Here is a 27,492-nt window from a genome sequence, read left to right on the forward strand (position 1 = left end):
ATACTAAAGGAGGGCAGTCACGTCCCAGGAGGTACCTCGGTGACTTTGTCGATTGTGAGCTGCCTCACCATGGACCTGTGCAAACTAGCTTTGTTGCTGGGAGCCCTAACCTGCACTGGTAAGATATAATGGTACCTTTGAATGATAATTAGGAGTAGTTCACAATAATTGAAGTGCCCTAAATTATAAATAAAAGTAAGACAGACATTACTTTGCTTCACTGAGAGAGTACCTCATCAGGACAACCTTGTCCACGTTGATAATATATGCCCTTTTTTTTTGGGCATTTTGCCTTTAATGGACAGGACAGGTAAGTGTGAAAGGGGGGGGGGGGGGGGGGAGAGAGAGAGAGAGAAAAAGAGAAAGGGGGATGACATGCAGCAAAGGGCCACAGGCTGGATTCAAACCCGGGCCGCTGCGGCAACAGCCTTGTACATGGGGCGCCTGCTCTACCACTAAGCCACCAACACGCCGTAAATGCCCTTTAAATACTATTTTCATCATTGAATCAAGTCAGGATGTATTATGAGATGGGTAGGAATGCACATAAAACTAACTGATTTAATTTTATCTTTTTTTTCCCAGAAATATATTTAGAGTACTAGCTGTAAAATGTTTTGCTCAGCTGTTTTCAACAAAGTGGCTGGGTCACAAACTTTAACATTTTACAGCTGAGCTGTATTAAAACATGTTTCTGATAACATATAAGATGAGAAATAAGCGATGCAGTAACAGAATCTTGAGACATATTTGATCAGCGCTGCCTAGTTTGATAGTTTACCACAGTTTACGTGCAGTGATTAACATAATTGACAGCTGCTTTCTCTGAAAACAGCCTGTGATTGACCAAAGTCTTCCATCACGGTCTAGATTTTCTCAAACCTGAAAACAGAGCCAAGTGAAGATACACACATCTAGTGTTCTTTCATACCACTTGAACTGCAATTAAACTTTATAAGCCGATTTTTGCCCAGTGATGCCAGAATTAAATTGCCTATGTCAGCTTTAATGATAAGAAATGTACTGTATGTTTGACAATGAATTCATAGTTTTGTCCCTGATTCCAGCAAGTGGTACTGAGGTGGATGGCTACACCAAAATTAAGGGAGCACAGATCCTCTCGTTGCAGAGAAGACAGTACTCAGTTAACAACGCGGCTGAATGTGCCGCCAAATGTGACACTGAAACATCCTTCACATGCAGGTAAGTTCACACCTTTAAAATCCAATTTTTACCTAAACATCTAACTTTTAGATTCAAAGCTAAGCATTCTGACTTGACACCTGCTGTGTTTTCACAGGTCTTTCACATATAATCAAAGGGATGATGGGTGTTGGACAGCACCGGACAACTCTAAAACACTGATGGCTGAGCGCGGAAAAAGCACAGTGTTGTATGAAAAAAAAGGCAAGTCTTGTGTCTTTTCATCTACATAAACAGCCCAAAGTCTTTTCTACAACAGTGCACATACTGTTCATCAGTGTAGATTCTTCTTGATATTTAGCCTCCATCACATTGTCGTTAATATTTAGCATATATGATGCATGATCAGTGATGTTTGGAGTGTGTCCTCAGGGCTTCATGTTTTTCGGTAACACTTTACTTGAAGGTATCTACATAAGAGCGACATGACACTGTCATAACTATGAAATGACACTGTCATGAACTTGTCATAAACATTATGTACATGTCATAAACGTTTATGACTGCTGTCATTAAGTGTCATTCGATTTTTGTAATGACAAGCTGACATTGTTAGGGTTGTCTTGATTATGACAACTTGACATTAATCAAAGTGACATTACCAGAAGACTGTCATGACAATAATAATAATCGTAAAACTCATCATAAACACAAAAAGAGGTGCATTTCTTGTTAATGTCAGTTGTCATGACAATTTCTGGTAATGTCACTTAGATTAATGTCAAGTTGTCATAACAAAAACCAAATGACACTTAATGACAGCAGTCATAAATGTTTATGGCATGTATATAATGTTCATGACAAGTTCATGACCGTGTCATGTCATAGTTATGACAGTGTCATGTCACTCTTATGTAGATACCTTCAAGTAAGGTGTTACCTGTTTTTCTTCAGGGTTTTATGTGAAAGCATAACAAAATCTAAGCATGAAATCAATGAGTCATGCCCTCAGATTGAAAGAAAAAGATTAATTCAGTGCCTGTTTAAAACATGCTCATTTGTAACAGGCCAACTGCTTGGCCTGTGGTAATGCTGCTTGTAGCTTTATGGAGAACAGCTCATACAAACAACTTCACACTCGACACTGCGCTTCCTTGAGCCTTGAGCAATACACCTGGGCTCCAAACAGCCAGAGATTTCTTATGATGTTTACATATAATGCACCCAGATGCAGAACACAGGCACAGAGCAACATTTGGTAACAATCTTTATTTATCCACAGAGTAAATGTCGTTAACTAAAGCCTGACAGATGGCAGCAGCGGTGGTCAGGTGAAGGTCATCACCAGATACTCGCAGTGATCAGTCAGGGACAGGCATTGAAAGCTGTCTTCTATTCGTCCCCCTCACGGATGCGGACCAGGTGCTAGGTGTTGCACAGGTTGAGCTGTGACACACAATGGAAGTAGGTGAAGACATGTTCAACTGAGTCCAAGCCTCTATGGTTATAAAGCAGAGCATGGATTTATTTAGTGGCTACTTGCAGTTAGAAACACCAGTCAAATACACTTTTGCTCGACTCAGTCCGCAGAGCCCTGAAGCCCCGCCCTCACTGCTGCACAGAGCCATTGAACTGGTTGCTTGTTTATTCAAGGTTTATGAATATTGTCAACAAACTTGTCAACAAGCATTCCGCCTAAATAGCAAGTTGATTTTATTGAATGATCAAACATGCAACAAAGCTGAAAATGTGCTTTGGTGTATATTTTTTCTTGTGCAGTGTACATCCCGGAGTGTACATTTGGAACAGGAATGTATTACAGAGGAACAAAGTCCAAAACAAGAACAGGAAAGACGTGTCAGAGTTGGGCAGCAAAATACCCACACATACCTAAGTATGTATTCATGCAACATCATGTCAGTTTACACATCACATCGTATCCTTTTATGTCTGTTCATGTATCCTTTTATGTCTGTTCATGTAATTTTTGTCAATGTGTGTGCTGCAGCATTACACCACAGGAATATCCCCGAGCAGACCTGGAGTCCAACTTCTGCAGGAACCCTGATGGAGCCAGTGGGGGACCCTGGTGTTACACCACTGACCCAGACACCCGCTGGGAATACTGCGATGTAGCCATCTGCACTGGTAAAATTTATTTATTTCATGTGTTTATTGTTTTGTTTGTTTGTGTGTGATATCAATGGTAGCAAGGCACAAATACAAACTAGCTGTGTCATGAATTCTCCTGTATGCCAACCTTATAGTGTGTGTGTGTGTGTGTGTGTGTGTGTGTGTGTGTGTGTGTGTGTGGTATAAAGTGTCATCAAAAGTGCCACAGTAGACCAATATAGCAGAGAGGTAATGTCATGTGTCTGTTCCTTTACAGATGAGTGTATGCACTGCAATGGTGAGAACTACAGAGGAAACATCTCCATTACAAAGCACAGCTACACCTGCCAACGCTGGGACTCCCAGGAACCTCACAGCCATGGCTATGACCCTCACGTGTAAGACGACAAAACAGCACATCAGTCTGTCAACCAGCCACACCTAGGATTACATGATGTTTAATAAATGTATTCAGGAAGAATGTATTAACTTTGAAACCGAATCCAAGCTGTCTGAATGACTACAGACCTGTGGCTCTAACAGATGAAACCTTTGAACTCCTGGAATGTTACATCTCTCCAGTGTTGTCTTAGAGCTGTATCATTTGCATACAGAGTAAACAGCTCTGTGATGATGCAGTTTTATTGTGCCTCGACTTTATTTCTCAACACCTATAGAGGCCTCTAACACTTATGCAAGGATTCTATTTGTCAGTTTCAGTTTAGCTTTTAATACTGTTTTCCCATCCAGGCTGTAGAACAAACTCTTTCATTCGGGAGTTGAACAGTCCCTATGTCGATATTTTTCCTGACAACTACTTAGTGCTCAAAGGAAATGTGTAGTATTTATACTTATCAGGTCCTACTAATCCCAAATAGCGAGGAGAAATTAGAAATGCAACACAAACAAAAGCCTGGCTCTCAGGAGGTTACTACAATTTAAAAAATGTGGACACCCAGATTGTTTGATGCAGTTTTATATAGCAGCAGTCGAGGGCCTCCTAACCTACGCAATAACTTTGTGGTTTGGCAACATGTCAGCTGAAGACAATAGACAGCTGGATAAAGTGGTGCGTCCTACATCAAGAATTACTGGATGTGATATCACACCCCTGGTGGAAATTTATAAGGCCAGGCTACAAAGGGAGGGCTTTAAAGTTTTAAAGGACCCCTCTCACCCATCAAACAACCTCTTTAATTTACGTTCAAATTAAAGTCAAATTCGTCAAAGCCCAATCAGTCATGTTGATATAGCAATAAAGTATTGAATCTTGGAAATAAAACAAATCTTTTAAAAACTCAACACTGATCTTTGTCCTGACGATTTATTTTTTTATTTTTGATTCCTCTAGTCTTTCAGATAAAGATCTTGTAGAGAACTTCTGCAGAAACCCTGATGGTGACCCCCAACCATGGTGCTTCACCACCGACCCGTCCAGACGATGGGACTACTGCATCATACCCCGCTGCAGTAAGTGTTCCTATTTCCTATTTTATGTGTTTCCTTTACTTCTGCTCTATTTTACTATCATAACACCTTATACCTGTCCAAGCTTCCATCACTGAGAGTCAGGGTCAGAGAATTTTTATGCACACAAGAGTAAAAATGTAAAAATGTGTTTTAGCTGCGCAGGTGTGCACATCTTTAGACAAAAGGTGTGACTTCAGTCCCTCGTGATGTTTAACCACATACCTTGGGCACTGGAGACTGGCTAAAGAGATACACAAGAGAAGCTGAAGCCAGGAGAATAAATAGGATGTTCTCCACTGAACCATCCAAAATGTGCTCTCACTGGCAAGGTAACAACACATGAAAAGATCCACCTAGGGATGAAACTGAACAATACTAGAAGAGCATGTGGAAGAAGGAGGCATCACATAACACTAATGCTCAGTGGCTAGTGGATCTAAGAGCAGACCACAGCAATCTCCCAAAACAAGAGCCATTTACCATTACAATGCAGACATTCAAGAAAGAGTTTCAAGTATGAAGAGCTGGACAGGACCAGGCCCTGACATGATCCACTGCTACTGGCTAAAGAAGCTAACTGCACTCCATGAATACCTGGCAGCACAAATGAAGCAGCTGCTGATGGATGGGACCCATGCAGAGCAGTTGTCCCAAGGACGGACAATCCTGATCATGAAGGATCCTCAGAAGGGTGTGGTCCCATCCAACTACCGGGCAATAACCTTAACCTGCCTCTGTACAACATGGCAGTTCCTGTCAGGCATCATAGCAGCTAAGATGAATAGGCACATGGCCCAATACATGTTGTTTCTTGATATGTTGATGAAAAGAAGTGACCACCTCTGACACGTCTTCACTTGTATATTAAAAAGACTTTATTACAAAAAAGAACAGTGTCAAAAACCCGCTGAATCTGAGAGTCTCTGATGCCGAATGTGAGGTCTCTCTCTCTTTGGCCCAAACTACTCTCCTTATATATGATTTCTTATCTCCAAAACCTAGACAGAGAGGCACCCCTGTCCAGCTGGTCAGTCAGACATCACCTAAGGCTACATAAATTAGAACAACATCTAACCTATAAAACCTAACCTAGCTTTTAATCTCTGACCTGGCTTTTAACCTTTGACCTAAGAAAAAACATAGGTTCACATTCCACAGAACATCAGAACATCACATTCCATAAAACAGGTGAGGACAAGATACTTCAATGAGCAAGGCCCAGAGAGGAATTGGTAGTAGTACCAAGGGAGCCAAGCAGCAGCTACTGGTCAATAGAGCAGTCACCCAAGACTGCAAGACTCGGCAGACCAACCTGTGTAGCACCTGGATCAATGACAAGAAAACCTATGACTCAATTCCGCACACATGGATACTGGAATGCTTGGAAATGTACAACATGACCAGGACACAAGAGCCTTCATCAAGAACTCAGTGGGGCTGTGGAAAACAACTCTGGAAGCCACCTCAAAGCCAATTGCACAAGTTACCATAAATTGTGGCATATACCAAGGTGATGCACTGTCCCCACTACTGTTCCGCATAGGCTGGAAACCCCTCAGCCAGATCATCATGAACAGTGGCTATGGATACCGGTTCCGAAGTAGAGCAACCATCAGTCACCTCCTCTACATGGATGACATCAAGCTGTATGCCAGGAAAAAGCAAGACAATAGCCATGTTTCCATCAGCCTGTTTAGATGCGCATCTAGAAGTATCGCATTGGAAAATTATGATGGAAGCTCCAAAATTTGAATTAAAATCCCCTGATTCGCACAAACTAAGAAATGCTTGCTTTAGCCGGGATTTGGTTGATTCGAAAAAATGCTGATTTGCAAAATGGTGGATGGAAACAGTTATGTTCGAATTAAGTCTGACGCAGTGCACCTCTCTCCATGGTGATATCCACACTCTGGGTCTGGAAGGCGGTAATGCATTTACAAGCTGGTTGCCAACCGCCATAAAACGTAGAAGAAGAATAATGCGAGACTTGTTTTGTTTCCGGTTCTGCGGAAAACTCGCGCGAGGTCGTAGTTTTCACCAAAGTCCGTACATTTAATGGAAACACACAGGTTTCATATTTCTTTTAATGTGCATTTCCCAATGATACGAATCACTTTTGGATAGAAACATAGCTATTGACTCACTGAGCCATCTCACCAGGCTCTACAGCAATGACATCAGAATGTCATTCAGACTACTGTAGATATGTGTGGTCAGATGGTGTCAAAGAGAGGGAAGATCCAAGAGGGTTGAACTACCGGAGGGCAGCATTGCAGATGTTGGAGCCTCTCCCACATGTTCCTGAAACAATTTAGTAATTCTGATTTTTACAGTCAGTATCAGCATAATTTGAAATTCTCTAAAACACTGCCGCTACTTGTTTTTTCCCCGAGTTCTACAACTAATCCATCTCATCTTCTGTGCTCAGCATCCGAGCCTCCAACCATTGTCCCAGAGCTGACCTGTATCACTGATAGTGGTGAAGCGTACCGAGGCACAATTGCCGTGACTAAATCTGGCAAAACATGCCAGAGCTGGTCGTCTCAGGAGCCACACAAACATAACCGCAACCCAAGAAGCTACCCCTGCAAGTAAGAGCTGCTGTAATTGAAATATTTTTTTACATCTCTCTTAAAGAGGGACATATGGCATGTCACCTTTATCATTGGCTCTACATCATTATTACTGTCTGTTGTTTGTCAGTGGCCTGGAAAGAAACTACTGTCGTAACCCTGACAATGGAAATATGCCCTGGTGTTATACCACTGACAATGCGACTCGCTGGGAGTACTGCGATGTGCCACGCTGTGTAGATACAGGTATGGCAGTGATCAGTGATGACAATTTCTTACCTAACTATAATATCAATGTCAGTGGTGGTGATAAATGTAAACGGCATAATTGAATCAGCTCAATTTCCTGTCTCCTGCTGTAGATGAGTCAGTGACTTCTTCAGAGGAGGACTGTTATGAAGGGGATGGGTCAAGTTACCGTGGCATGACATCAGAGACTGTCAGTGGAAAAAAATGCCAAGACTGGAGCTCCATGACTCCACACAACCACAGCTACACTCCACAGAGCTACCCCAAAGCGTGAGCTTCAAATAGCAACAACAAACCAACAGAGATCATTGGTTCCTTTGATTCTGAGAGTAAAACACAAAATCTTGTAGAGAAAGGTTCCTGCTGTCCTGAAGTTCCACGCTTTCTCTTTCAACAGGGACCTCAGGATGGACCTGTGCAGAAACCCTGATGGAGATGAAGCTCCCTGGTGTTACACTACAGACCCCAGTGTCCGCTGGGAGTTCTGCAACTTGGAGCAATGCCCCACCAATTCTACGGAAGAGACACCCACAGCTTTACCACAGCAGAGTTGGGTATAACGCGTTACAAAGTAACGCATTAGAGGACTTTGATTTCTTTTTACAGTAACGAGTAACCTAACGCGTTAGTTTGCTGTTTGAGTAATCAAATACTTAAGTACATTTTCAAACAAGACATCAGTTACTTCCGTTACTTTTAGAACGCTGGTCCTTCAGCTCCGAAACAGCAACGGCTGTCGTTTGGTTCTAATAACGGAGATAACGTTAAACCTATCAGTCTGAAAGAAGCCACGGAGCTTGTGGCTCGCTACGTGGTCGGAGAAATGCTGCCATTGTCTACGGTGGAGTCTAAATAGGTGGAGTAGGACTCGTTGACAGACATATTTCAGACTCAGGACTTGCATTATGCCTGGTACACGCTACACGCTGGTACTCACCAATTATCCCCGGTCGTCTTTCACGGCGTGTGTGATGTCATCGGGTTATTGTCCTGTTTTTATCACTTTCACTATTATTTGAGTCACTGTGTGTGTTCATGTGCCAGCCGACATGTTGTTGTAGTCACCTAAAAGCGTCAGCAGATGGCAGGAGCTACATTTGAAGCGCCATACGTAAACTATCAAGCTACTGTATCTTCCACAGGAAGTTCTGACAAATGTTTCAGAATAAAAGCTTATTTAGAAAATGTAGGTTAGGTTATGAGGGGCTTTTAATTTGAAACAAGTGTTGAGTTTGAAATGACGGTGCGATATGTTAACTTTACAAAGACAACGCAGCAGATAAAAAGTAAATATATAAACACACAGAGGGATTAATGAATAACGGACCGTCTATAATGTAGTTTGTTTCAAATGAAGCTGGGAGCCTCTGCAGTTGTGGTAAGTAAAAGCCCCGCCGCTATTTGTTAATGTTATTACTTTATGTCCGACTGTGAGGATGTACCATTGTTTGCTAGCTTGATGCTAATGACAGTAACGTTAACTCTGCTGTTTCACACCATCATTTCCCCCTTTTACTCTGTGTGGTAACATCCCTAGAGGAAATATTAAAAACGCTGGGGTGTTGTTGTCATACAGTTGTCTACGGCAGCAGATCGTTCTGTGTTTCTACTGGTCAAAGTGACGGCTGTGATGGGAGAATTGGATCTCAGTGAAGGGCAAGAGACAAAAAAATGTAGGCTTAGCGCCCTGTGGTCCATTGCCCAATAGGAAATGTAGAATACTCAAAAGTACTTTAAAAGTGCTTGAGTTACTTTTCTCAGGGAGTAACGCAGTAAAGTAACTGGTTACTTTTTTAGAGAGTAACACAGTAACGTACATTGATTACTTTTAAAGTAATCCTTACCCAACACTGATCCCCAGACCACATCCACTGCAGTTCCACCACAAAAAGGTAAATTAGTCAACCTCTACATATGCATTTGTACACTTTTAGTTTGTTTAGTTTGTTGCTCTTGTTGCTGCATTAGACTGTAAGATTGGAAATGGCGAGACATACCGGGGTCCAATCTCCATCACCGCTAAGGGTGTGACCTGCCAGGCCTGGAGTGCTCAGAGCCCTCACCAACACAAGAGCTTCACCCCAGAAACTGACCCTGACAAGGGGCTGGAGGGAAATGTAAGTATGTGTGTGTGTTCCTGTATTAACATTTTGAGTTGTAGACTTTTGGAGTTTTGCTCTGGATGTAATGAACTAGCCTGGCATTGCCAGACCCAGTTCGCAAAACGCGAATGGGTCTGGACACGGACTGTACATTTCCTCTATTCCCGAGGGGCGGTATAAACGGCTGTCACTCAAAGTGCCCCTTCACGCAATTGGAAAGACGGAAAACCAATCAGAGTAAACGAAACGTGCGATGTAGGCTAGCACAACGCCACTGTAAACAGACCAGCAAGCAAGTGCAGCGTGCAGCGGAGATGAGCTTTGATGATGTCTGGGAAAGAGTGTGTGAGTGCCGTCTTTGCGGATTTCCTCCTCACTGTGGACTCCGAGTTTGGCTGTGATTCCCAGCTTGGTCGTTTCCCTGACCTGCTCCTCCATGAGAGCAAACAACAATAGCCACTGGGTTTTCACTGAGTCCCATCTTTTTCCCGATCAACGGAGCCAGTTGGTAAATTAAACTTATCAAACCCCGTAGGAAGGATGGCAAACACATCCTTTTTTCAATAAAAGCTTTCAGTGCAGCCATTTGCTCTGCTTTTAAAGAAAATATACATTCCAGTTCATTCAACACATTTACCATAGCAGTTTCAAAATCAGTAGCCATGTTGGTTGTTTACGAAATGCATTCACTCCGTTCCTTGTCCCTCCTATTCTGATGACGTGCCCACCCCAAAGTTTTTTGTAATTAGTATTTTATTGAGTTTTGCACTTTTAAACATACATAACTTAAAAATTGGCAGACCAATAATACTAACATATATATATATATAAAAAATATATATATATTACTAAAAATGTCAAAAACAAAACCACCCACAAATAAACAAACAGAAAAAAGAGAAAAATAATAATAATAATAATAAAAAAAAAAGTAAGAAATTCGGCACTATAGTCCATTCACATTTTTATAGTGCACCACCTCTGTCTTCAGTTCAGGTCAGGAGAATTCATCATGTGCATATAGCATATACATATATTACTTCAGGGTCCATTCATGTTTCCGATATATTCAAGATAATCCCCCCACTTTGCCATATATTTCTCTGTTCTGTCTTTAATACTAAGGAAATTTGCTCATAAGATGCCACTTTTGCCAACTCTGTGAGCCATTCCTTGAAGGAGGGTCCCTCTAACTTTCTCCAGTTCCTCATGATGATCTGTTTCCCGACCATTATACTGGTATTAATAAAGTCCTTGGCTCGGTCCTGAGATGTCATTCCCGGATCATTAAGAATGTAGAGCCTTGGGCTGAAATCATAGTTGGATCCGGTAATAGTCTTTATGCAATCATGAACCTTCAACCAATAATTCTTTATCAAAGGACAGTCCCAAAGTAGATGAGTCAGCGTCCCCTCGGAGGTGCAACATTTCCAACAATCAGACTTGTCTCTGAGTCTAAGTCTAAACATTCTAGAGGTTGTCCAGTAAAAACGATTAAGAATCTTAAACTGTATTAGTCTAATTTTAATATCTCTTGATACTTTTGTAATATTTTCATATATTTTGTCCCATTCTTTATCTGTAATATTTATATTCAAGTCAGTTGACCAAATTGACTTAAGTGCGTAGGAAGGCTTAATTTTTTGTTCAAAGATCATTGCATAATAAATAGATGCCTCAGGACCCATCCCCATTACTTTAGTAGTCTGAAGAAGAAGATCTGACTGTTGGGGTGGGGTTTCTCTCCCTATAACATTAATAAGCAAATGTTGAAGTTGCAAATATTTCCATAAATTACTTCTGGGCAGGTTATATTCAAAAGCCAGACTCTCAAATGTCTTCACCTTCTTCCCCTCATACAGATCTGCTAATGTTGTAATTCCTTTTTCCAACCAATTCCTCCATACAAATGAATGTCCAGCAATTTTTAACTTTGGATTATTCCAGATACACGATTCAGAGTTCAAATGAACATTCAGATGAAACATTTGGGATATCTTCTTCCATACATTATACAGGTTGGCTATAATAGGATGAGATTGTAGTTTTGAGGATAATTTGCAAGACAAAGCATTTATTGGGGCAAGTGGGGAGAACATACTATACTCCATCTTAAACCAGGAGGGGCCCTCTCAGGTGGCAGCATCCATTGAGCTATATGCCTTAAACAAAATGCATAATGGTATAGTACTAGTTTTGGAAGGCCCATTCCACCCTTTTTAACTGGCATTTGAATCTTTTCTAACTTTAATCTAGCTCGTTTCCCATTCCATAAAAAAGTTTTACAAATATGGTCGAACTTATCAAAAATATTTATGAGATATAGCAATGGGAAGACATTGAAGCAGATAATTTAACCTTGGAATTACATTCATCTTCAAAGCATTAACTTTTCCCCATAATGACAAAGACAATGATGACCATCTCTGTGTATCTAATGAAATTTTCTTTAATAGAGGGTCCAAGTTTTTTTCCAATATTTTACTAATTTGATGTGGGAAAAGAATACCAAGATATCTTATACCTTCAACTGGCCACTGAAATAAACCTGCTTGAAATAAAGTTTTTGGACAATATGATGTCAGTGGGAGAGCCTCCGATTTGGACCAGTTAACCTTGTAACCCGATAATTTTGAGAATGATTCAATATTGTCCAAAAGTGCTGGAACAGATCTAACTGGGTCTGATGCAATCCACAATATATCATCTGCATATAACATAAGCTTATTTGTACAATCATTGATTTTAATTCCTTGAATGTATGCGTTTTTGCGAATAGCCACAGCTAGGGGTTCGAGAGCTAAACAAAATAGCCCCAGTGACAATGCAGATCCTTGTCTAGTACCTCTGCCTAATGTAAAATAAGATGAAATAAGACCATTAGTTTGCACTGCTGCCTCTGGATCTTTATAAAGGATTTCTATCCATCTCATAAATGTTTGTCCAATCCCAAAAGCTCTAAGCGTATGAAACATGTACCTCCATTCTATCCTATCAAACGCCTTTTCGGCGTCAAGCGAGATGGCGGCTATTGGATCTCGTACATACCACATAATATTTATAAGCCGTCGAACATTATCGGAAGAATTTCTCTTTCTAATAAAACCTACTTGATCTGAATGAATAACTGATCCGAGTATGTTATCCAGTCTATTCGCAAGTATTTTAGAGAGTAATCGACAGTCTACTGAGATCAAACTTATAGGTCGGTAGCTTTTACATTCAATCGGGTCTTTATCTTTTTTGAGAATCAATGTAATAATGGCTTGATTTAAGGAAGTAGGTAGTCTACCAACTTCAAATGCTTCTACCAACATCTTTTCAAATAGGGGCAGTAAATCTTCAGCATAACATTTAAAGAATTCAGCTGTAAAGCCATCCTGTCCAGGAGATTTTCCTGTTGGTAGAGACCTGATTGCATCTAGTATCTCCTGAGAGCTAATAGGTGAATCTAGGCTATCTTTCTGTGTCCTGCTGATCTTTGGAAGATTTAATTCCTCTAGAAATGTTATGATCTCTTGATCAGTGGCTTTGCTTTCAGATGTGTATAATTTTATATAGAATTCCCTAAATGCATCATTTATCTCCTTAGGTTTGGTTATTAAATTCCCATCTATATTCCTAACTGCTGCTATACGTGTTTTAGACTCTTTCTGTTTAATATATCTCGCAAGAAATTTACCAGCTTTATCTCCCGATTCAAATATAGTTTGCCTTGCCCTAAACAGAAGAAACTCAGTTTTCTTAGAAATTATAGTATTGTACTCATACTTAAGTTGAGTTAATTCCTTTAGAACCACTTCAGATATGTTTCTTTTCAATTTGAACTCAGTGTTTTTGATTCTTCTTTCCAGATCTATAAACTTAGCAGCATTAACCTTTTTTTATGAGAGGCATATTGTATGACAAATCCCCTCAGAAAGGCCTTCATAGCCTCCCATGCCACTATTGCAGAGGGAGCTGTAGGTACATTAGTCTCTAAATATAGTCTAATTTGTGCCCTAAGTTCCTCTTTAAACCCTGTGTCTCTTAACAATGAAGAATTAAATTTCTAAACTTGTGATCTCATTATTTCCTGAAATGGGATCATATCCAATCTAACTATAGCGTGGTCTGTTATCAGGATACTATCAATACAACAGGACACTGCAGTTGATATTAAAGCTCTAGAAATAAGAAAATAGTCAATTCTGGAAAAGACTTTATGAGCCGCTGAATAGAAAGTGTAATCCCTGCTGGTTGGATGGTTTAACCTCCATACATCTATAAGGCCCAAAGAGGTGCACATTCTCTTAAGTATTAAAGTAGAGTCAGGCACTCTAGTGAATGTTGGCTTACTACGATCCAGGACATTATCAAGCACGATATTGAAATCCCCGCCAAGAATTATAGGATATTGACCCATGTCATGCAACTTACTTTCCAAATCTACAAAGAATTTTGGGCAATCTACATTGGGTGCATATATATTTGCCAAAATCAGGGTTTGTCTTTGTATTTCTGCCAGAATTATAATGACTCTGCCCTCATCATCCTTTACCTCCTTCCTGACTTTAAACTGTAAACGTTTATTAATTAATATAGCCACTCCCCTACTCTTAGTTGAGCCAGCACTAAAGGAAACATGTCCCACCCAATCCCTACATAATTTGGATGATTCCTGAGTAGACATATGTGTCTCCTGTAAAAACACAATATGTTGATTTTTAGCTTTTAAGTGCCTCAGAATCTTTTCCCTTTTAATTGCACTCCCCAACCCATTCACGTTCCAGATGGAATAACATAATGTCCTCCCATTGCTATTCATGGAGAATAACAGAATATTTGACCATAGGATATTTATACATCATTCTTTTGTGATTAAGGACCCTTGGTGTACTAATGAAGAGCATAAGCAAAATCACTAAGTGACCCAGTGCAATATAAAACACATACCAAAACAGCTCCAATATGAACCAAAAAAAAAAAAAAACTGGTCTGCCATGATCAAACTAATACCCAGAAGATGTATCCTGGTATAACTTAACACTAAATCTCGTAGGTCCGTGACTCAGAGAACAAAGGGTGCCCAACAGCTGTCTGCTCTGGTTATTTATGCAGTCTACTCGTTCATTTCAATTTAGGAGCCATCATCATTACATAGAAAGCCAAACAAATAGAAGCTCCAGGTAATTAAGTCAAAACTTCAACTTTCATTCAAACTTTATAAACATAAGTCTTAATGCAGGGTTATGATAGAGACAATATTGTGACTAATCATAGTCCTGGTAGGAGAATAATGAAGAAGCTCCTCAATCCTGCTACATCTTACCTCCTCATCTGGAGTCATCATCTAATAGTTATCAGAGTACATCTTTCAGAGTGAGGTTGATTTACCTCAGCGTCCCTGAATAAAGTCCATTGCGTGTTCTGGGTTGTCAAACACATGCGAGGAATCTCCTCCAATGGAAATCCTCAGCCGTGCAGGGTACAGCATGCTGAATTTCATCTTACGTTGATGGAGCGCCCTTTTACAGTCAATAAATGCCTCTCGCTTCTTCTGCGTCTCCCTGGAGTAATCTGGAAAAATCATCACCTGTTTGCCGCTCCATACCACGCGCTTCTTCTTCCGTGCTGTCTCCATTACATTTTGGCAATCTTTATATCGCAGGAAGCGGGCAATAATCGTCCGGCTTCTTTGATCCCCAGCTGTTGGTCGTGTCCCGATCCTGTGGGCCCAGTCCATCTCAATTCCCCCGGGGGGTGGATCGATATCCAGGGCTGTTGAAATAAGTTCGTTTAGGAAGGCAATAGTGTCGCCTTTCTCTGCCCCTTCTGGTATACCAACGAATCTCAGATTATTGCGCCTGGACCTGTCTTCAGCTGTAGCCAGTCTGTCAGTCAGTGTCTGTATGTCTGCTTTTATGGCTCCAGGGTTAGCCTTCATGCTAGCTTGCTCGTCTTCCAGCCTACTCACACGATCTTCGACCTCAGTCATACGTGAAATGAGTGAGGACAGTTTAGTATCCACTGAGCACAATGAGCGGCGTATTTCTTTCAAATCCCCGGTATCCTCTAATATTTTAATCAGCATCCCATGAATCTGAGTCATGTCGTGCTCAGTGGCTTTACCTGTTGCAAGCTCTTTGCTAGCTGTAGCCCCATCCTCTTTAGCACATGCGGACACCTGGAGCTGAGTTTGTGTGGCAGAGCGAAGTTTTCTTTGTTCCATGTTACTACACGCAGCGGCACTTTTTGAGTCCTCCAACATATCTTCTTGGCTCCTCTCAGCCTTTGCCCGTAAAAAGAATGTTGATAGCTGAGCGCGTTTAAGGATTATTTAAGGATATTACCAGTAGAGCAGCGAGAGCGTGATTTTCAGGCAGCCATCTTCCTCTCCCGGATCACGTGCCCACCCCAAAGTAATAAATGGTTGTGATTGGCCCAGTAAGCTTTAACCAATGCCAGAATGCGCCTTAATGATTGCATGGCCAGACTGATCTGCGGAGCGAAATCGAATATGAGCTCGCGAGATTAGGATGGTTTCACCAGGCTAGTAATGAACACATTAATGTTAAAATCTGGATAATCATTGTTTTTGTTTTGAGTTCATTGACTCCCTCTTTGTATGTCACTGTCAGAGCTGCAGAAACCCAGACAGTGATGCGAGTGGACCGTGGTGCTTCACTACCAGCACTAACAAAAGATGGGACTACTGTCACATCCCAAACTGTGGTATGTGAAACCTATTTGTATGTAGAGGATCACAATCGATCATTGAGCTTTTTAACCACCTGTGTGCTGTCCTGAGTGAAATCTCCCCCTTTTTCTTAAAGGGACATGCTTCCCCAGGGAGATTTCTTTTCCATTTACAGCAGCTTCATGCGTTATTTTTCAAGTTGTTTGAGATGATAGAATGCCTAAAAATCTGTACATGATTTGGGAAAACATGATAGTTGCAAAGGGAAAAAAATTATCGCATAGAGCCTTTGTCTGATTTTGTATCTAATGTCCAATCCACACATGTACTGCAAACCTGGAATTATGGGAAGAGCGGTATATGGATTTTGTTTAACGTGGCCTCAGGTCAAACTTTACAACTCGCTCCTTTCTAATGTTAAGAGTCTTATAATAGAATAATTTTTTTTGTCCATCTAACTGTTTTGTTTTATCATGTGTCAGCATTATCCTCACAGGCTGCTTGCCATGGCTGTAAACTTTAAGTCTTGTTAGATGACACCAGTTTAAACAAATTCAATGTTTGTGTTTCACTTCTTTTTCCTTTTAGTTGATTCGAAATGTGGGACGCCAGTCGCCAAACCAAAGCGTTGTTTTGGTCGGATTGTGGGAGGCTGTGTGTCTAAACCTCACTCGTGGCCCTGGCAAATCAGCCTCCGGACCACGTGAGTAGAACAAGGGACTTGCAACGTTTGCAAAATATGATATAGTATATAAGTATAAGTGATACTGGGTTTCTTAAAAGATGATGCCCCACTTTGTACCTGTAATGCCTAGGTCTATTATAATATTCTAATATTGGGTCCAGGACCCCCAGGGGGTCCACAGGGTTACAGGGGTTTTTTTTGTTTTGTTTTTTTTTCAAAAATCAAAATAGGTCTGAAAATATACATGAACATGAATCCAAATATTTTACCTTTTGCAACAACTTATTTTTGTGAAAGTGGAGTTTCCTCCCTCACCTACCTGAAAAGCAAATACAGCTTAAGACTGCAGCCTGAGGCTGATATGGCCTTGTGCCTGACATCCACCTGCATGATTTAATATGCAATGCAATTTATTCTACATACTGTATGTAGAAAGGGGGTTCCTGCTCCATCTTTCTTTCAGCTAAGGGGTCCTTAGCCTAAAAAATGTTGAAGGCCCCTGCTCTAATGTATACAATAGGGTCACAGAAGTAACCATCAGTTTCTCTAGAAGATAATTAACCAGCAATTTTTGGGAAACCCAAACAGTCACAACATGGGAAAAAGTTTACATTTTTTTAAATTATTATTATGAAAGCAGCTATGTGGAACTTTACGTTTTCGTTGATTATAGCGCCTCTTTGGTCGAAGTGGTATGACACCCACAGCCTGGTGTCGTAAAATTCCGACTGCAGCCGGCATTCGGCTTCATTCGTAAAATCTCGACTGCAACCAGCTATTACCGCATACATTTTTTTTTGGAGAGCGAGAGGAAAATCATAAATGTTCTGGTGTAGCTTTGAATTTCTTATAAACTGAGCCATAGACTGCGGCATGTGTTCGTGTTCATGCGTGTACTGTAGATGTGACTGTGTGGCATCGGAATAAAAAAAGTGCTCTGCAACGTCAGTAATATTGTCTGTTTCAATGCATGTGCCCCACCCCCCACCCCCTCCGCGTGACTTGAAATTATTGACCCCCTTGTTCAGATGCGTTCCGCGGTCCATGAACTGAGCACAACTGCCTGCTGTATATTTGTGTTCATGGTCACAGTCACAGATAATTTTGTGGCGTTTGTTGTAATGTTACTAGACAAAAGCGGTTCACATCAGCTAATGTTACATTTAGCTTGCTTATAACTTCCATCTCGTCATCACAACAACGTCTAACAAGTTGCAGTATATTCTCTAAATAAAAACAAAAATTACATACCTGTCAATTAGGAAAAGGGCTAACTCGGGATCAGTTTTAAAACCTTTCATATCTCTCAGCTCTCTCCACTTGGTGAATGCCCGACCGGGGTTTACACATGTCTGGGCTCGAGCCCTACCACTGTCTCGTTTAGCCTTCTTCTGTTCTTCTGTTCTTTTTCTTTTAGATGGTGCTCCTTCTTTATCCGCCATGACATCGAAAGTACAACCAAGTCCTTATAGATACATCTGGTAAAACTGTTATGTGTTCAGCAATGCCCGTTGTGTACCGCTTACTCGAAGAAAACTCTGTAAACACGGCTCTTCTTCTTCTCTCAATTTATTGGCGGATCGCAAACAACTACCAGTACAAGAGTGTGCAATGTGTCCGAAATCATTCACTACTCCCTACTACATGTCATTTAACCTGTTTCTTAAATCCTACTCGTAAACATGGCTCTTTCTTCTTCTGTGGTTTAATGGCTGCAGGCCACTGGGGGCGTGTAGACTTACTTCCGCCTCCGGGTGCCGTATTCTGGTTTGCTGACTTCCACTGTGTCCGACCCGACCGAGGCCACGCTAAATAGCCATATAGAGAAAAGGTTCCGCACAGCTATTTTAAGCAGATAAAATATTTTTTATATCCAGATAGTCTGAAGAGTATTTTGGGGAACTTGGAAATACCCTCTGAATAGCAGTAGACCTAAATGTTTTTAAATGACCTTCTGGGATTTTCATACATTGCTGGTTAATTATGTTTTAGAAAAACAAATGAAAACCCCATATGAAAGTTTTTTTTTTTTTTTTAAAATGCTATTTTTAAAAAGAATATGACTATGGAAAATGTTATATAAATTGCAAAATAAAACCCAAATTTTACTGAACATGACCCTCTTTTATTGTCAGTGTCAGAATCCGAAAAAAATGGACCATGCACCAAGATTACTGAACCCATCGATGGGACTACTTTCAAAGTGGTACAGTTAGATAATTTTGCCAAAGGAAGATTGTGGGTTTTATTTTTTAGTGGGGGTGAAAAAACATAAGATGGCTATCATGGCAGAAAAACTTTATATCACTGCCTTGAAATACAAAAAAATAAAATAGAAAAAAGTATTGAATATTATTGAAACAAACACATAATATGTGTAAAGAAAATAATATGTTTTTTACTGTTTTTCTTTGGTCGTAAAATTGGAGAAACTATATATTAAAGGTCTAGTGTGTAATATTTAGTGGCATCTTATGGTAATGTAGTAAACTGAAACATGTCACATGTGCCAAGTGTGCAGGAACTACAGCTGACACTGTAAACATGAAAATGCAAATGGCCCTATCTAGAGCCAGTGTTTGGTTTGTCCCTTCTGGGCTACTGTAGCACATCAGGTGGAGGAAGACCTCCTCTGTATGTTAATAAACGGCTCATTCTGACATTACAAAACCCCTAAATCCTACACCCTGGACCTTTAACAGTGGATGCTGGCTGATATGTTACAATATTTTAATTGTTATCTTATTTTATTCATACATTTTTTTATTATTATTTAAATGGGTCATATTATGTTTCTTTTCTGTTTTACTTAACTACATTTCTGTGTGTCTCTTTCTACCAGTGAGGGATCTCATTTATGTGGAGGAAGTCTGATTGACCCTCAGTGGGTCCTTACTGCTGAACACTGCCTGGAGCAGTCAGTGAGATGATTAAAAAAACAAAAAATCTAAAATCCAGCTAACCTCTGTACAGCTTGTGTGTAGATTTATAAATATGTTGTGTACTGTAGGTCTGAGGACCCTTCATACTACAAGGTATTCCTGGGTATCCACAGAAAGTCAGGCAATGAGCCATCGCAACAGGAAAGGAACGTGGAGAAACTGATGCGTGCACCCAACAACGCTGACATTGCTCTGCTCAAACTGCAGAGGTAAAAACTGGACTGATCATCCTACTGTCACCACTGGTTCAAATATTAATAATCATAGTGGTTCTGATGCAACTATCCTTCCTTAACTCACTATTGCTACTCAGTGGTGGAAAGTCACCAAGTACACTTACTCAGGTACTGTATTTGCACTTTACTGGAGTATTTCCATTTGCAGATACTCTGAACTTCTACTCCACTACATCTCAGTGGCACGTATTGTACTTTTTACTGCACTACACGTATCTGATAACTTTATCTAATTGGTACTTTTCAGATTCAGATTAACAATACAGAATTGATCAACAAATGAAATATTATTATGTTACCCAGAAGTACATAACCATCAGTATGCAACATAATGAAAATCAGCTCCACCTTTAGCAGCTGCACCAACAGCATGGTGTACACATTATTGCATTAATATTATAATCCAATAATCCAATATACATTTATCTGAAATGGGCCCTACTATATAATGATGATTTGCCTGTACATGCTAATATGTGTGTACTTTTATTTAAGCAACAGTTTGAATGCATGACTTTTACTCATAACTTAGTATATCTACACTGTGGTATTGGTATTTTTAAGATCTGAGTACTTCTTCCACTGCTGGTGTTTTGTGTGTTTTCAGCCCTGCAATGATAAACGACAAAGTCCTAACAGTTTGTCTGCCAGAGCAGGACTACATTGTTCCCACTAGAACTGAGTGTTATGTCACCGGATGGGGTCGAACCCAAGGTACAGTACGTTATGTGTGTCTGTGTCTTGTACTATCATTGTGAGGACCAATTTAGGACATGCTGGCCAGCCCTCACTTCTTCTCAAATGTTTTCAGAAACATATGTTAGTGTTCTGTTTAGCTGTAAAATGAGAAAGTTGGTCTGGCTGGTGAGCATGCTTGGTTCTTCTGTGCAGTGTGTCGCTCCCTGCATGTCGATCTGGAGTCTTATCCAACCCCAACATCATGTGCAATATTATTCTTTAATATCATGATCACTTGTCAAAGTAGTGCAATATCATTTTTCTCAGTCATGTGTAATACTACTTCTCATTGTTATATCATATTCAATATAATATTGATTATCAGGTCTGTTTTTTTCCACCATTTAGTTTATTTTAGTAACTCTTGTGCTTATCTCATACTCCTATTGTTGCTCTTTTAGGCACTGGTTTTTGCTTCTGCTCCTTGAAAACACTTCTGTCTTGTATATTTGTATATTTTGCCAGGTACTTGATATTGTTCAAAAACTTCCCCCTACCAGGGGAACCCACAGGTTGTCTGGTTGGTACTGGTTGTGAATAGTCAAAATTGTACTCGTACTCATACTCGTCGTCCTCCGCTTATCCGGGTCCAGATCGCGATGTAATCCCTCCAACGTGTCCTGGGGCGGCCCTGAGGTCTCCACCTGTTTGGACATGCCTGAAACACCTCCTAAGGGAGGCGTCCGGAAGGCATCCTTACCAAATGCCCGCTGCTCCTCCTCTCGATGTGGAGGAACAGCGGCTCTACTCCGAATCCCTCCCAGATATCCGAGCTCCTCTCCCTATCTCTAAGGCTGAGCCCAGCCACCCTGTGGAGGAAACTCATTTCGGCCGCTTGTACTCGCAATCTTGTTCTTTCGGTCACTGCCCAGAGCTCGTGACCATAGGTGAGGGTTGGAACGTAGATCGACTGGTAAATCGAGAGCTTCGCTTTCTGGCTAAGCTCCCTTTTCACCACAACGGACCGGTTAAGCGCCTGCATCACTGCTGGCGCTGCCCCAATCTGCCTGTCGCTCCATCCTACCCTCACTCGTGAACAAGATCCCGAGATACTTAAACTCCACCACCTGAGGCAGGACCTCCCCCCGACCTGGAGTGGGCAATCCACCCTTTTCCGGCTGAGGACCATGGCTTCAGACTTGGAGGTGCTGATTCTTATCCCAGCCGCTTCACACTCAGCTGCGAACCGTCCCAGCAAGAGCTGGAGGTCACTGTTCAATGGAGCTAGGAGGACCATGTTATCTGCAAAAAGCAGGGATGAGATCCTTCCGTCACCAAACCTGACACCCTCCACCACTCGGCTGCGCCTAGAAATTCTGTTCATGAACGTTATGAACAGAACCAGTGACAAAGGGCAGCCCTGATGGAGTCCAACTTTCACCGGGAACAGGTCCGACTTACTGCCGGCCACGCAAACCAGACTCGTGCTCCTTTGGTATAGGGACTGGACGGCCCTTAGCAAGGGGCCACCAACCCCATACTCCCGGAGCACCCCCCACAGGATTCCCCTGGGGACATGGTCGTAAGCCTTCTCCAAATCCACAAAACACATGTGAACTGGTTGGGTGAACTCCCATGCCCCTTCCAGCACCCTGGCAAAGGTAAAGAGCTGGATCACGGTTCCGCGTCTGGGAGGAAAACCACATTGCTCCTCTTCAATCTGAGGTTCAACTATTGACCGGACCCTCTTCTCCAGAACCCTGGAGTAGACCTTACTGGGTAGGCTGAGGAGTGTGATCCCCCTGTAGTTGGAACACACCCTCTGGTCCCCTTTCTTGAAGATGGGGACCACCACCCCAGTCTGCCACTCCAGAGGCACTGCCCCCGATGTCCACGCAGTGTTGCAGGGGCGTGTCAACCAGGACAGCCCTACAACATCCAGAGCCTTGAGATATCCAGGGCGAATCTCATCCACCCCCGGGGCTCCACCGCCGCGGAGTTGCTTCAATACCTTGGCGACCTCTGCCCCAGAAATTGGACAACCCATCCCCGAGACCACCAGCTCTGTTTCCTCACTGGAATACGTGTTGGTCGGATTGAGGAGCTCCTCAAAGTATTCCTTCCACAATGTCCCCAGTTGACATCAGCAGCTCCCCGCCCCCACTGTAAGCAATGTGAGCAAGTTGCCGCCTTCCCCCACTGAGGTGCCAGACAGTTTGCCAGAACCTCTTTGGAGCCGATCAATAGTCTTTCTCCATGGCCTCACTGAACTCCTCCAACGCCCAAGTTTTTGCCGCCTTCCCCCACTGAGGTGCCAGACAGTTTGCCAGAACCTCTTTGGAGCCGATCAATAGTCTTTCTCCATGGCCTTACTGAACTCCTCCAAAGCCTGAGTTTTTGCCTCTGCAACTGCCACTGCTGCGCTCTGCCTGACCCGCCGGTACCCGTCAGCTGCCTCCGGAGACCCACAGACCAACCTTGCCCTGTGGGCCTCCTTCTTCAGCCTGACAGCTCCCCTCGCCTCTGGTGTCCACCAGGGGGTTCGGGGATTACCGCCACGACTGGCCCCAGCGGCCTTGCGGCCACAGCTCGCAACAGCCGCCTTGACAATGGCAGAGCGTAATAAGGCCATTCGGACTCTTTGTCCCCCTCCGCCCTTGGGACGCGGTCGAAGCTCTCCTGGAGGCGGGAGTTGAAGATCATTTTGACCGGTTCTTCCGCCAGGTGTTCCCAGCAGACCCTCACTGCTCGTTTGGGCCTGGCAGGTCTGTGCGGCATCCTCCCCTGTCACCTGATCTAACTCACCACCAGGTGGTGATCAGTTGATAGCTCTGCTCCTCTCTTCACCCGAGTGTCCAGAACATATGGTCGCAGGTCAAATGACATGACTACAAAGTCAATCATTCACCTGCGACCTAGGCTGTCCTGGTGCCACGTGCACCGATGAACATCCTTATGTTCGAACATGGTGTTAGTTATGGCCAAACTGCGACCCGCACAGAAGTCGAATAACTGAACACCACTCGGATTCAGATCAGGCAGGCCGTTCCTCCCAATCACACCTCTCCAGGTCCTACTGTCATTGCCCACGTGAGCGTTGAAGTCCCCCAGCAGAACAATGGAGTCCCCCAAAAAGGGCGGGTACTCTGAACTGCTGTTCGCCGCATAAGCGTGGTGGTGGTTAAAATTGTGATAACTGTAATTAGTGTTACTGTCATTTGAAGAATTCTCTGGCGCAAGAATTTTCTTCTGGATGAACAAAGTTCTACTGAACTGAATTGAATACAAAGTTAAAGGGTCAGTGTGTAATATTTGGCATGGTTTATTTTCAAATCTGAATCTGAATATTGTACCCATTAATATGTTTATACAAGTGTATAATCGCTATAAAATAAAATTCGTCTGGTTTTCGTAGCCTTATAATTATGCTTTTACATATATATATGTAGCAAGGGCCTTGCTTTAGAGAGGTCGCCATCTTGTGCCGCCATGTATGTACGGCAGCCCGAGCGGACAATCCAGCCAGGCAGAGAATGCGTTTCGCGTGTATAAATAAAACAACGAAGACAGCGGAAGGAAGGAAGAAGGAGGAGGAAACAGCAGAGACTTAGTAGTTCATCGTAGTGAAAAGTTTTTTTAGTTATAAAGTTTGCGAATGGACCACACTTACCACACAACAGGAGAGAATGAACCCGAACTGTCAACTGCGAGGAAAAGAAGATGCAACTTCACTCCTTGTGATGCACTGGCGCTTTTCCTCCTGATGATATATCTCCCCAACAATGGTAGCACCGAATCCCATTCTGTGCAGCAAAATGGGAGCGGAGGATTCAGCCTCTCTTCTCGCCCGCTCAGCATCAAACACATGGAGTTCCTCATCTGTATGCTCCGGCTCAAACAGGTATGGATCTGTCTGCTACAAGAAACTCTTCAAAATCTCGTTCAAAGTCGTCCATTGCAGCTACTATAGTCCGGAGATATTGCTAGGCTAAGTAAACAGCTGAGCTCTGTTTACCAGCTACGTCTGTGCCTGCTCACCAGTGTATCCCTCCGCAGATCACAGCGCAGGACGTACTGAAAATTTTAGTCTTATGTCAATAACAGACAATAGGATAGCAGTAACGTTACTCCTATGTACCCTGCTGATTGGATTCAGTTCAGCTAAAACCACCGTTTATTACTGAATAGTACAGGACACTGTTGGCCGTAACCACGCCAAAACAACCAACAAACAAGAATTTAGCTGTAACTCCAACTGTGCACTGCTGCTCTCTCCTCCAGCTCACTCATACACACACCAGCATGAGCACTCACACAGCCCTCATCCCCGTCACACTCGCACACCGCCCCCCTACCTATACTCATTCAATCCCAAACATGCCATAAACTCACAGAACAATGACATTATAACAGAACATTGTAGCGACCCAGTGGTGAGTGTGGTAAGCTGTCAGTCAGTGTGCGGGCTAGAGATTGGTGCAGCAGAGAGGGGAGGGCTGCCCCGCTGGGTACTGTAAGTGAGTATGTGTGTATGAAGTGTGTGTGTTACGCTAGAAGAGTCAGAGTTTGGGACGGAGTCTTTTACCCCCTGGAGTGTTACTGGAGTTTTTGGAGTGCTCAAATAAACAGGCCTTTTTCCCGAACGCTACTCTGGTCTCCTGCTAGTGAGTGATTCATTACAATATCGTAACATGGCTTAGATTTCTAAATAAATATTCACCTTGTCGCTAGATAGACCTACACCTGAAAAACTTGTGTCTGCGCAAGGCTTTTGGTCCTACGAGGCCACCGTCATTTACCCGACGGGAGGAGTGAGCGAGTGAGCCCTGCAATCTAGAATTTGACCACTGATGTCACTGTTTTCAACCCATTTTACACACTGGCCCTTTAAAAGAAATAAACAAAAAACAAACAACAAAAAAAACAGGATTTTTCTCCAAAATCAAGGTAAAAGCTCTGGAGACTCTTTAGGTTGCTCTTTAAGTTTTTTTTAAAGGTAAGGTTTCAAAGGTGATTGAAAAAGACAAGAATTATCAATTGTAAAAGCCCAATAAGTAGAAATGATTCCTTATTCAAGCCAAAGTTAACACATTTTATTACATTTGTTGCTTTTTCAATTAAGAATACCCCAGATAGTCTAAAACTATAAACTGGATAACTATGTTGAGGTGTATTGCAGGTACGGGAGGTGAAGGTTTCCTGAAGGAAACTGGGGTTTCTGTGATCGAGAACAAGATCTGTAATCGTCCATCGTACATGAACGGCTTAATCGAGGACCATGAAATGTGTGGAATAAATGAGGGAGGAATGGATGCCTGCCAGGTATGAAAAACTACAAAAACTGGGGAACATCTTAGAAAACTACATAGTGCTGTGTATTGCTGTTGACCATGGTCTCTTTTGTGGTACAGTAGCACTTTATTCAGTGTTAGGGCATTACAGACCTGGAAAATAAAACATTACATTTATTAAAATCTAATTATTATGAAGTAAAATCATTCAGCCACATTGTTCAGTGCAACTGCCCATTATGTTACTTCACTGGACTGAACTGTCCGAGCAAGTGGCTTCTTGTTCTAATGGACTCACAGAGCTCAGCACTTCATTAACTACATGTTATTGTAATCAACTGCAATGATTGCCAAAGGTGTAATATAAGACCCAGTGTATATGATTTTAGATATAAATCTTGACTTGTTTGTACATATTTTACCTACATCTGTTAGTGAATATACATTTTCCATATCTCTGTCACTTGTAGTTCTGTGATCTAAAACTTTTCTTCCTTCATGCTTCACTGGTGTTCTTTTCCAGTCTAGTTTTGGACTGAAAACTATTTGTTCTCCTTGCAGGGTGACAGCGGTGGTCCTCTGGTGTGTAAAATCCAGAACAGTTACATCCTGCAGGGTGTGACTTCAAGGGGTATTGGATGCGCCATTGTTACGAGACCTGGCGTCTACACTCGAGTCTCCACGTTTGTCAACTGGATCAACAAAGCCATCAATGAAAATTAAAAACCATCCACCTAAAAATAATCCAGTCGCTTCAGTCGCAGAAAGTGACATTGTGCTCTTTGAAGATACTTTATCATGCATGTACTGTTCTGCTCTAACATGACTACTTCAGTTTGTTTTCAGGTCTTGTCTGATGTCAACAGATGTTTTGTTTCCTCTGGTGTATACACAATAAGCCAACCATGTTGCTGGTTTTGGCATGTAAAAGTGTCTCTCTGTAAGAGCTGAAAAATAAATTGAATACAAATGAAATGGGGGAGTCATGCTTTAAGAAAATGTATATAAAAATACTTCCTTGGTTTTAGCTGAGGTCAAAGAGCAAGGAGTGGCTGAGTGAATGTGTTGCCTGGAAGAGGAGAGGGGAAAGAGGCAAGCTGCAGGAGGAGGGTGTATTTTTCTTCCCTTTTTTTAATTTGACGGAATTCTTCCTAACCCAGCTTTAAACAGAGCATATTCTTCTGTCGAGCTACTTCAATGTTTATTTTCATGAGTGAACATGAGTCAGTGAAAGCGTCAGCATGAACTCAAAGTAGCGCTGTAAAAGACTTACGTCAGTTTTCTGGTGAGGTTTCACACATGAACAGACTGCAACCATGTTACCATGTTGCC

At 42.0% G+C, this 27,492-nt stretch overlaps 1 protein-coding gene across 2 annotated transcripts; it reads left to right on the plus strand.

The window, feature by feature from the left end:
• On the plus strand, window positions 1–27,492 carry LOC125888801 (plasminogen-like). Of its 2 annotated transcripts, XM_049576408.1 has the most exons (19): window positions 1–118; window positions 1,068–1,203; window positions 1,301–1,407; window positions 2,923–3,037; window positions 3,152–3,291; window positions 3,533–3,653; window positions 4,607–4,725; window positions 7,154–7,316; window positions 7,429–7,544; window positions 7,661–7,817; window positions 7,945–8,096; window positions 9,516–9,664; window positions 16,270–16,363; window positions 16,917–17,031; window positions 19,856–19,930; window positions 20,024–20,164; window positions 20,799–20,905; window positions 26,049–26,191; window positions 26,722–27,492. In XM_049576408.1, the coding sequence occupies exons 1-19, from the start codon at window positions 70–72 to the stop codon at window positions 26,881–26,883; spliced, it is 2,361 nt and encodes a 786-aa protein (XP_049432365.1). In that variant the 5' UTR covers window positions 1–69; the 3' UTR covers window positions 26,884–27,492. The 2 variants fall into 2 exon arrangements, with proteins under 2 accessions (XP_049432365.1, XP_049432366.1); XM_049576409.1 differs by lacking the exons at window positions 20,799–20,905; window positions 26,049–26,191; window positions 26,722–27,492 and adding an exon at window positions 20,340–20,641.

The sequence above is a fragment of the Epinephelus fuscoguttatus genome, linkage group LG5, assembly GCF_011397635.1.
Source record: "Epinephelus fuscoguttatus linkage group LG5, E.fuscoguttatus.final_Chr_v1".
In the NCBI taxonomy this organism is placed as follows: Eukaryota; Metazoa; Chordata; class Actinopteri; order Perciformes; family Serranidae; genus Epinephelus; species Epinephelus fuscoguttatus.